We start from the raw sequence: 11,912 nt of genomic DNA on the forward strand, positions 1-11,912 counted from the left end.
TCTACCATAAGGTGTGGTGGACTTATCTGCACTAGTGTGAAGAGCGTGGTTTTTCTTGGCATAAGGTTAAGGTTGTCAGAATGTTATCCTTTCTCCAGGATGGACTGGAGAAGGGTCTATCTGATAGTTAACTAAAGGGACAGCTATCAGCCCTGTCGGGGCTGCTGCACAAGAGATTAGCTGAGCTTCCAGATGTGCAGTCCTTTGTTAAGGCCCTGGCTAGGATCAGGCCTGTGTTTAGAAGGGTGGCTTCCCCTTGGAGTCTCAACCTTGTTCTTCTTGTGTTGCAGCAGGCGCTGTTTGAGCCAGTGCATACTGTTGACATTAAACTGTTGTCTTGGAAGATTCTGTTTCTGTTGGCTATTGCCTCTGCTTTCTGCCTTGCAGTGTGACTCCCCTTACCTTGTTTTTCACTCCGATAAGGCGGTTTTACTTACTAAGTTAGGTTTGCTTCCTAAGGTGGTGTCAGATTGGAACATTAATCAAGAGATTGTTGTTCCTTCCTTGTGTCCCAATCCTTCCTCACTGAAGGAAGGTTTGCTTCACAATCTAGATGTGGTTCGTGCCTTGAAATTTTACCTTCAGGCTACTAAGGAGTTCAGACAATCTTCATCTTTGTTTGTCATCTATGCAGGTAAACGTAGGGGTCAGAAGGCCGCTACGTCTTCCTTGTATTTCTGGTTGAGGAGTGTCATCTGCCTAGCTTATGAGACAGCGGGACAACAGCCTCCTGAGAGGATTATGGCTCATACTAATAGAGCATTAGCATCTTCCTGGGCTTTTAAGACCAAGGCCTCTATGGAGCAGATTTGTAAGGCGGCTACCTGGTCCCCCTTTCATACTTTTTCAAAATTTTACAAGTTTGATGTGTTTGCTTGGGCTGAAGCAGCTTTTGGGAGAAGGTTTTGCAGGCTGTGGTGCCCTCAGATTACGGTCCGCCTCCTTTTTGTTCCCTCCCATTATTCCTTCAGTGTCCTCTGGAGATTGGGTATGGTTTTCCCAACAGTAAGGAATTAAATTGTGGACTCTCCCTGCCTTATGGAAAGAAAACAAAATGTTTGCTTACCAGATAAATTCCTTTCTTTCCTGGCAGGAAAAGTCCACGACCCCGCCCATAAGATATTTTGTTTGGGCAGCTCCCTTTTTATAGTTTCTTCTGGCACCTTTATACCCTGATGTTTCTCCTACTTTTCCTTGTTCCCTTGGCCGAATTACTGTGAGGATAGGGGAAGTGGGAGGGATATTTAAGCCTTTATCTGGGGTGCCTTTGCCTCCTCTGGTGGCCAGGTGTTGTATTTCCCAATAGTAAGGAATGAAGTCCCTGCCATGAAAGAAAGGTATTTATCTGGTAAGCCAGTATGTTAATTTACATAAATGGATTAGGCTTAAATAATGTAGGTGTGCTTTAGAAGTTACATGTCCTTGCTAACAAAGATAATTCCTTCATGCATAAAAATAAAGATGTTTTATGCTGAACAGGAACATCTATTTTAAAATTATAGATTTAAACCCCAATTTTTAATACCACAGAGGTAGCACACAATAGATAGGTCCCTCCAGAAAGATGGTAAAGAGCGGGCCAACAATATAAAAGAATACATTTTACAGATAGACAATTCTTGGTTTAGCTGGCCTTTTTTCTCATGTTCTTTTAATTAGAATCATACCAGAAAAAAATAAAGGTCCTGATTACGAGCGGCATGCTAACCGTTACGCATGAGTGAAAAGGGGTTTGTTATGGGTGTTTGCTTGCATCGGGTGTAGCACTTGTTTTGTAAGTTGAAAGTAAACGTGATCGCTTGAGCACAATTGAAGTTAATGCGCGTCAGGATAGCGTGTCATCAGTGCTCTAATTAACTGTTTCGCCAAACATAAAAAGTGCCATAAAACACATCAAAAATACATTACAAAGTACCCTTACACTCATAATAACACCGTCTAATAATAAATATATTTAAAAAAAATATTGCACTGAAAAATTATAAGGGCTGAAAGATATGAGGTCTCAGGTGTTAGAAAAAAAAGCAGGCAAAGGACTTTAACATAGAAATACATACATATACATGTCTAAAGATGTTTATGTATGTACAGTATATATATATATATATATATATATATATATATATATATATATATATATGTGTGTGTGTGTACATATGTATTAATATGTGCATATATGTATTTGCAGACATATATACACATAGAAACACATAAATACATATGTACACAAATATAGACATACAGTCATGGCCAAAAATTATGGAACCCCTGCATTTCTGTCAGATAATGCACCACTTCATCCAGAAAATTGTTGCAATTACAAATGTTTAGGCATTCTCATGTTTGATTCTTTTGTTTGTATTGATATGACACAAAAAAGTAGAGGAAAAAAAAAGCCAAATCTTACACATTCCACGCAAAACTCCAAAAATGGACTGGACAAAATTATTGGCACCTTCTTAAAATTAAAAGAAATAATTTAATTCCAAGGTTTTGATGCTCCTGTAATTTGTAATTAAACTCAATTAACTGGTGCTGACAATATAGAAATCACACCAGCAACCAGTTCAAATGGTGAAAAATATATTCAACCTTTCTGTTGTGTGTCTCTGTGTGCCACACTTAGCATGGAGAAGAGAAAGAGCAGCAAAGAATTGTCTGAGGATTTGAGAACAAAAATTGTGGAAAAGCATGGACAATCTCAAGGTTACAAGTCCATCTCCAGAGATCTTAATGTTCCTGTGTCCACTGTGCACAACATTGTCAAGAAGTTTACAGCCCATGGCACTGTAGCTAATCTCCCTGGACGTGGACGAAAGAGAAAAATTGATCAAAGATTTCAATGCAGGATTGTTCGAATGGTGGATAAAAAACCTGGATCAACTTAAGGCATAGGGTACAAATGTGTCAGCTCGCACTATACGTCACCATCTGAATGAAAAGGGACGCTATGGTAAGAGACCCAGGAGGACCCCACTGCTGACACAGAAACATAAAAAAGCCAGATTGAAGTTTGCCAAAACTTACCTGAGGAAGCCAAAATTCTTTTGGGAGAATGTACTGTGGACAGACAAAACAAAATTATAGCTTTTTGGTAAAGCCCATCATTCTACTGTTTTCAGAATAAGAAATGAGACTTTTAAAGGAAATAATACAGTCCCTACAGTCAAACAAGGTGTAGGTTCACTGAAGACTACCAAAGAATTATGTGGTGCAATGTAGGGCTCGGTGCCAGAAATTTGGGTCTCCGTCAGAGGTCATGGGTCTAACAGCAGGACAATGACCCAAAGCACACGTCAAAAAGCACCCAGAAATGGTTTAAGACAAAGCACTGGAGAGTACTGAGCTGGTCAGCAATTAGTCCAGATCTTAATCTTATAGAGCACCTGTGGAGAGATCTCAAAACAGCAGTTGTGAAAAGGAACTTTTCCAATCTGAGAGACATGGAGCAGTTGGCGAAAGAAAAGTGGAGTGGTGTAAGAAACTCATTGATGGTTTCTGGAAGCGATTGATTTCAGTTATTTTTTCCAAGGGGTGTGCTACCAAATATTAAATTGAGGGTGCCAATAATTTTGTCCAGACCATTTTGGAGTTTTGCGTGGAATGTGTTAGATTTGGCTTTTTTTCTCCACTTTTTTGTGTCCTACCAATACAAACAAAATAAATAAACATGAGAATGCCTAAACATTTGTAAATGCAACAATTTTCTGGGCAAAGTGGTGAATTATCTGACAGAAATGCAGGGGTGCTAATATTTTTGGCCATGACTGTATATAAAATAGCATTGGAACCATTTGCAGTTCAGTAGATGAAAAGGCATACATATGCAATATACATATTTAATTAAGTGTTATATTGTTTATGTACTGTAAATATTTCACATTTAAATGTTCATCACATAGCAGAATATCTTATATGTATTTATAAATATATATATATACCTATATATAATCATATATATATATATATAGGTATAAATATATATTTGCGGAACAAAACATCAGATATATGTAGAAATATGTATTTATGAATAAATAGAGCATATTCTGCTATGTGAAGAAAATTTGAATGTGAAATATTAATATTTTCATGTCGGGTTAACGCACTTGACAATATGCGATCGGGTTACAAGCAAGTAGGGTGTTTTTGCTCCATTGACTTCTATGGGGGAATATGTTAACATGATTGCGATATTCGAAGTTCGTCTTTTTGCACGCATCGGGTTAGTGCATGAGCAAAAACTTTTTACTTTGAACTTTTTTTTTTTTAATATGTTTTTATTGAGGTAAAGAACATAACAGTACATAGTAATCATTTAGAAAAAATCCTCAACCCGTGAGGATATACAATAAGGTATACAGTACCGTACATATAGCATATATCACCACAATATTATAAACATAAATAAAGTCTTACACTTCCACATGTAGAGAGAACAGAGACTAAAAACTGAACCAAACACTAGTAAAGAAGTACTACCTATGTGGTTAATAAAAGTAAAAAGAACTAACCTCAAATTTTCGAATAAGACTATGGGGCCCTTTTAGAGCCCTTATTGCTATAATTGTCAAAAGTTATGAAACAAAAATTCAAATAGCCGCTACATTGTACCAGTCTTGTGTTTGATAGATTTTCAAATAAAAATATGGAGCCCTTTTAGAGCCCTTATGGCTGTAATTACCAGGATTTATGAAAAGGATTCAAAGATATAGCCTATAGGGCTATATTTAAGCCCATACAAATAGAAATCTCCGTAGACTAGTGAAATCCTTAGAAAAAATACAAGAAGAAAGGAGATTAGCAAGACTATTGTTATGTAATATTTGAATAGGTATAACGCTAGCCTCTACATTGTACCAGTTTTATATTTAATAGAAGTGAAATTCAAGGGAATCTACGTTCCTTGGTTTACTAAGTAAACATGTACTAAGGCGAGAGCCCTAGGGGTGGAATCGGAGCCAGCCAGTTTATAATATATAACTAGACATTTGAGGCCATGAAGGTAAACCACACACACCTATACTCTGTAACATGGATAATAACGAGCCAAGTATAAGCAGCCTAGGGCTTTTACATATGAGGTCTGTGTCACTACGCATAAACAGGTGTACAGTAGATTGGCGGATCCCATCAACATTAATATGTGGGTGTATAGGACTGTAAATATACATTGAACCAGGGCCACCAGCTCAGTAACGCAATTAAAACTAGGGTGTGTATTAAAATACCTACATACACTTACACCTAATGTCATAGCAAGTGATGAGATATCGATAGAACATCATGTGGATACATCTAGCATATTTGGTCTATGGTATAATGTGTAAAAGACATCTATACTAAATCAGATCTCCCTATCGTGTGGACATGGGCCCTATGCCACACAACAGGGCAAATCATGCGTTCAGACCCAGATAATATTAACATACCAGAACTAGAGAAATGAGGATATTGTCAACATTAGTTAGGTATCTAGGAGCAAGACTATTACATGCAGATTAGAGAACATAGAGGGTAGTAGTTTTAGCACTATATTTTAAATGGCCACATATCCCTAGAATCTAGAAGCCTGGAATAAAGTAATAAAACACAGAGATTTGTGATGTACAAGTCATAAATAAGCCATGACTCCCCTCTAGTGGCGTAAAGTAGTAATTACATCACCTTCTGTGAATGTTATGTTAAAGTAAAGAGATTAATTACAACGAGTATGTACATTCCCATCAATTAAAAAAAAAAAAACATTAACCAAATGCTTAACTATAAAAAAATTACTTTCCATTGATCAGCTTCTGAAAGCAGTCCAGCAGTATAAGTGTAAGTGGTAGTGATGCAAGGCTGATTATGTAATCATTTCAGTTAGGCTTCAGGTAACTAAGTGATTGAACATTTCCAACCTAAAATTTCTGTAATGTACTTGGAGCAGAATATAAAGTAGTAGTAATGGGCAAAGTTCTTACACCAGTTCAGGGGCAAGATGAAATAGTAAGTCCAACTATACTCCGTGTTTACTGTCAGGTACAACAGTAGGGTCCGCTGTATTAAGGGTTGCTAGCCGATTCCTCTTCGGGTGTTAGTAGGAGAATGTGACTTCCCCTCAGTGGATTGCTGGATATGTAGATCTGGGTGGTGAGTTACAGCCCGGTCCGGGTTACCTTTGAGAATATCGTCATATTTCCCCAAGATCTTCTTCATAGCGACAGACCAGACTTTGTTTGTCATGTCTGGAATATGATGAGGCACATTAAAACCATCGCCCAGAGAGCTAATGCCATATATTTGAAAGCCATAGAGCTTGTGTGCAGGAATCGCCGGGTTTCTGCTTCTTAGATCAATCGTAGGGAGTTGCTCAGGATTAGGCATCAGGTGTGAGCTCTGCCAATCGGCTATTAATGGTAGTTGCATAGCGAACACCGGATTTTCCCCTATAGCATAGGATGGTTTCTCTTCTGCCTGCATGGGAAAATGCCAAGCTGTAGTAGGCTCATGACCAAATACCTCCGTTGTCTTTAATCCCTGCGCATCTCTGTTAGTTGTTGACTGATGGGACTTTATGCCTTTTAGAGTGTTGATCAGCTCTATCTTCAGCTGTTGAAAGGAGGTTTCGATATTAAGTAGGATTGTCTTTTCCCAGCCCTCTATATCCGCCATTGTTCTTTATATCCTTACAGTCAGGGCCTCCGTTAGATAGAAATAAACTGTTTATGCGGGCGTGTCTGTCTCTCCGATGTGTAGAGTCCAATAGCATACTACAGTCTCTCTGGACATGAGCGTTAATGATGAGACTTGCAAGTCTTTATAAATCCAACTCCGGAGCGGAGCCCCGACCCTCCGGAGTTCTATCAGCAAAATGGTGTCCTCCTGCTGCGCAGCAAAAATCTTTGTCCCCTGAAGTCAATAACGGAGCTTAGTGCTTAATAAACTATGCTCTGACAAGGTCCCTGACAAGTGACCAGTTAAAATAAACTATTAGTTCCCAACAATTACAGACTTTATTGCCTAAATAGTATTTTTGGCCTAGGAGCCTTCTGAACGTGCGTCTGGTCTGTGTAGCTGCTGGCTCCGCCCCCCTTACTTTGAACTTTTAATACAAACTCTACCTGACACGCAAAAACCTTACACCTAGCAAAGTTAGCGTGGCAGCGTTAAACTCTCACAAAATCCTTTTAACGTGACATCAGCATCAGTTTTCCTTTGTTGCATTATAAAAAAGTGGGGTTTAAATGTATTATTTGCTTAAAACAGATGTCCCTGGCCAGAATAAAACTGAGCACAGATGCTCAGTTGAAACCAAAGGCTGTCTAGAATAAGTGCATGCTGTGTGTGTATATTGTCAGCCTGGACTTACACTTTTAGCATTTTCATATATATATATATATATATATATATATATATATATATATATATATATATATATATATATATATATATATATATATATATATATATCTTCTAACTTGTATTGCTGGCTCTTAGATTTTAAAGACATTTGTCAATTAATTGTTGAGAGCACCATTTGGTTTGAATTTTCTGTGCAATTGAAGGAGAGTAATCAAAAAAAAATTAGTTTCAGCAGGGTGTGTTTAAGAGGATAAATACAATTAATTATTTCTACAAGGCCATTCCTTATTATGTTTAGATGTCCATTATGATCCATTTTTCTTCTACATCTGTTCTTGTATCCTATCTCTATTTAGAAGCAATATATGCCCATAAGGCTTTTACATACTTGCTATTCTAGCCTTGAAATACATGAAAAATCAAACATCTTGTTTTATGCATTTGTGTTTGTTGTTGTTATTCAAGATAGAATAAAGATATACAATATGGTGTAGCACTGTACAGAGATACACAATAGTAAAACCTTATACAATAAGTGTCACAACAGTGAAAAAGTGAACAAAAAATCAAACAATAAAAATATATATATAAATGCAATTGTGTCTGTACGTTAACACTGTGCTTGTAAGATGTGTTAATTAAAGTAATAAAAGGATATACTCCTTTAAATCATGTGGTTTCTTCAGAAATCCTTTTCACAGATGACCTTAGAAGAAATAAGAGAAAGGCATAGTGAAGCTCTATGTCACCAGTATATATTGCGACTTGAAAAGAATGTTACTCACTTGAATGAGAGCTATATCTGAGCTCTCAGTTTTAAGCGTGTAGTTTATTCAAACTATGCTTAAAGGATACTGTGGCAACCGGATCTTTCCAAAAGATATTTATTACAATATTAAAACAAGGAAATTGAACACTGTGGGATAATAAGCGCTCTCACTGGTCTTGGAGTCAACGTGATGTGATTGCAAAGAAAAGTCCCACCTCCTGTGATGCAGTAGTCCTTCCGTATCTCCGATGTACCTTTCTCTGATAATCTCGGCTTTTTCAAGGATAGGTTTTAATAGTAAGACCTATATGTTTGATACACAGACACATTAAAAACCACATAAAGGTACAATGCAAGTATTGCCTCTTTTCACACACAAATAAATGACCTTCTATGCTTAGAAACTATTACATTTGTATTATTGCTTTGCAGTTAGGCATTTGTTTGTTATTGTGGTATATTGATGTACCGTGGAAACGCAAGCACCAGTCACAACCTTTAAAAAAAGTTACCATACGTAATATCCAAATGAGAAATTTAGCATAACATGTCTGTGATATTTTTATTTAATATGTTTTGTGTGCAGTGTATTTTTTTTTTTCTTCCATGCAGGTGGTGAGAGTCCATGATCCATTACTCCTGGGAATTACTCTTCCTGACCACTAGGAGGAGGCACATATTTCCCTCTCTGGAGGTCTTAACTAGTAAGTTACAGCTCCTAGATAATTTTAATCTTATTTCCTTATTTCCGTTTCTTATGTATAGTTTCAGTTTGTGTTTTAACAGTGTCAGTTAGTGTACAGTTTGCGAGCAATATCTTACATATTTTAATTAACAATAATTCAAATTTATATTTTATTAAGTAATTTATATTTTTTAGAATAAACTACATTGTTATTTTTTCATGATTTTTGTGTTACAGGCATCCTGTGTTCAGTTGATTCTTTCCGCTTAGTTTATCTAAGTGAGATTTCTTAAATAATCTCGCCAGAGAGGAAATCTTTAGATCATCTGGCCCTATGTTACTGAGTATTTATAAACTAGATCAGAGTTATAATAAGAGACTGTCTTAGTAATGGCTTTTTAGGTTAGGGCCATAATTTTGAACTTTATTCTACTGTATTTTCAGAAACAAGTGAAGGGGTCAAGTTACGGGTTGCCACCTGCCCCGGTATCACCGGGACAGTCCCGGTCTGGGACCGTGTGTCCCGGAACTAGGCTCCAATGCCCCGGTCTGCCCATCTCCCCTGTCGCACACAACAACACGATTGATTTTATTTTAAAAAATGTAGGCGGATGGAGCCGCCAGGGCAATGACACAATAGTACAGATGTACAAATAACATCACTGGTGAAGTCACATGACAGACTTCAACTTCCAGTTCTTTTTTCGCTTTGTTTTACCTAAGGGACTGTTCGGCGCATGCGTATTGCGTACCATCTCCTATTGGTTGCTGTGTATAAGCAGTTGCTTGAAACAAGGCTTGATACGCAAACGTATGATGTCAGAGGGTGTTAGGGCGGGACTTGTGATTGAAAATATGTGTATAATACAGGAGATATTTTTCTTAGGTAACATATAACCAATAAAGACTATTTGATATATGAAATTGTGTTGTATGTGTATATTAATACGATTAAATCACTAAATTGAGTGTTAAAGTGATTAGTGATCACTATAACACTCAATTTTTTAACTGCAAATCAACATTTTAAAAATTGTATCATGTATCATATGAGGCCGCAAGAAGCCACACCCCAGACCACGCCCAAGCCATGCCCTAGCCACGCCCTCCCGACCCCCATTTAAAAAGTGTCCAGGAATCTTCTGGGCAAAAGGTGGCAACCCCTAAGAGCAGTGAAGCGATTTGAAAACAGTGACTCAGGGGAATGAGTTTAGGAGTGGCATTCAAAATTGATTGGTGGGTGGAAGAACAGTGAGACAGGAAGGCCAAGTTAGTAAGTACTTCCCATTCTTAAATATTTAATCACAATTTTTTATTTATTTTTAGGTCCAGCCTTGACGACTATTGTCCTTCTGAACAAGTTGATATCATTCAAGAAAAGGTTCTAGATGTTCTTCGTTCCCTTTATGGAACACTAGATGTTCACTTAGAATTTTCTCCTGGATCATCATCTGTTTAATATGAAGCTGGTGATGGATTTTCTATACTTACATAATGAGCCTTATTTAGGTTTTTGTTTTTTTTCTTTAGGCTATAGTCTGTTTGAAGCACTTAACTTACTGAGTAATGATATTTAGGATTTACAGTCCTGTAAATCTTCTTTAGAAATAACTACTACATGTTAAATGCCAAGTTTTAAAACATTCTTAATTAAACACACACAAAAAATTTAGTGGTTATTCTATCTTCTAGAGTTAATGTATATTTATGGTAAAGGGACATTAAACTCTAAAGAATTTTCATGCACAGTTTAAATATGTTAAAATACTACTTGCATAAAAAAAGGTTACAAAAAACAGGTTCATTTTCATTATAATGCTAACAGGAAGTGCATGTCTATGTACAACTTGACTATAAGGATTGATTGTTCAATGGCAGATAAGCAGAACTCACACTGCTTTATTGGTGGACAGTGGTAGGTGTCTCAAGCATAAAAACAAAAGGTTTTCAGTGTAATAATTAAAATTGTCTATTTTGTTAGAGCATTCATTTTTAAACAATGCTCATGGAACAGTTATCCTGAGCAGGACACAGTCAGTGATTGGCAGCTACATACATATGCTGCTTTTTATTGGATCACAGGATGTGTGCTGCTTAGGAGCTGCAATTAGTTGTTTTTTTCCTGAGCATGACTAAGTATTTGTTTAACCCTTTTCTTCAGGGGTTAAACTCATATTAAGCTGGAGCCAATAATGCAAATTTCTTTCTAATAGTAGCAAGAGTCCACGAGACCTAACTCTTGAGAAGTACATCACCTGGCCACCAAGAAGAGGCAAATACACCCTAAACCAGAACTTTTAATATCCATCCTACTTCCTCTTCTCTCCCAGCAGTTCTTTGCCTCATTTAGAAGAAGGCAAGGAAGGATGGAGGGGCTCAAGTATTTGAATTCTCAAACTCCAACCCTCACTTTATAGTTCCCTTAAGAGAGGGGTAAAGAACATAAGGCTATACTTTGCTTTTGAGAGAGGATATATCTAGCCTTTATGCCAGTGGTGTCTCCACCTTTCTGGTCATGGTCATATACTTCAGGGCTTAGGTCCTAGGCTGTAAGTTACAGTATTGTACTGTTCCACTCTAATCTGCATGTAGAGAGAGTACATGTGTTACTAAGGATTAATAGCCCTGAGAGCTGCACTCATAGTGCCCAGTGGGTACTACACTGCTGCTATTCACAGGAGTGGCATACAGTGTATGTAGGTTGTGATTTTCTATGGGGTGCTATTTGTGCACAGTTTCCTTCTGACCCTGCAAGCTTTATTTTTATTGGTACTAAGACTGCCTGGAGACTGTCTACTCTCTATTCTAACACTAGAAGGTAAGGTCTAGTGGACTCAGTCAGTGTGGTATGTCTCTTACTTTTTGTAAGTACGGTCCCTTTAAGAACCCTGGCTTCATTCAGGTGAGATTTAGCTCCGGAAGCAGCGAGTCCCCCAGCAGCGGTTGGCAGTGCTTTTGGATGCAGGACTGTGGCAAGTAAGGAGTTAAGATTTTTCCCGCCACAGAGCAGCATCTTGGCGCGTGCTCTGCCCCCTATTTCTGTCTAATGACACGGTGAGTCTCACTGTGTCAAGAAATAAATAAATTTATCAGGTAAGAATAAATTATGTTTTCTTT

At 37.5% G+C, this 11,912-nt stretch overlaps 1 protein-coding gene across 1 annotated transcript in view; it reads left to right on the forward strand.

Annotated features, from left to right (window-relative positions):
* The window catches only part of C5H5orf22 (chromosome 5 C5orf22 homolog), a 111,443-nt gene extending 100,908 nt beyond the window's left edge, over positions 1 to 10,535 (forward strand). Inside the window, exon 9 of the mRNA XM_053714617.1 lies at positions 10,122 to 10,535. Coding sequence (XP_053570592.1) covers positions 10,122 to 10,254 — 133 coding nt within the window. The 3' untranslated portion in view covers positions 10,255 to 10,535. The remainder of the gene's footprint in view (positions 1 to 10,121) is intronic.
* The last annotated feature ends 1,377 nt before the right edge of the window (positions 10,536 to 11,912 follow it).

This window comes from Bombina bombina, chromosome 5, assembly GCF_027579735.1.
Source record: "Bombina bombina isolate aBomBom1 chromosome 5, aBomBom1.pri, whole genome shotgun sequence".
NCBI lineage: Eukaryota > Metazoa > Chordata > Amphibia > Anura > Bombinatoridae > Bombina > Bombina bombina.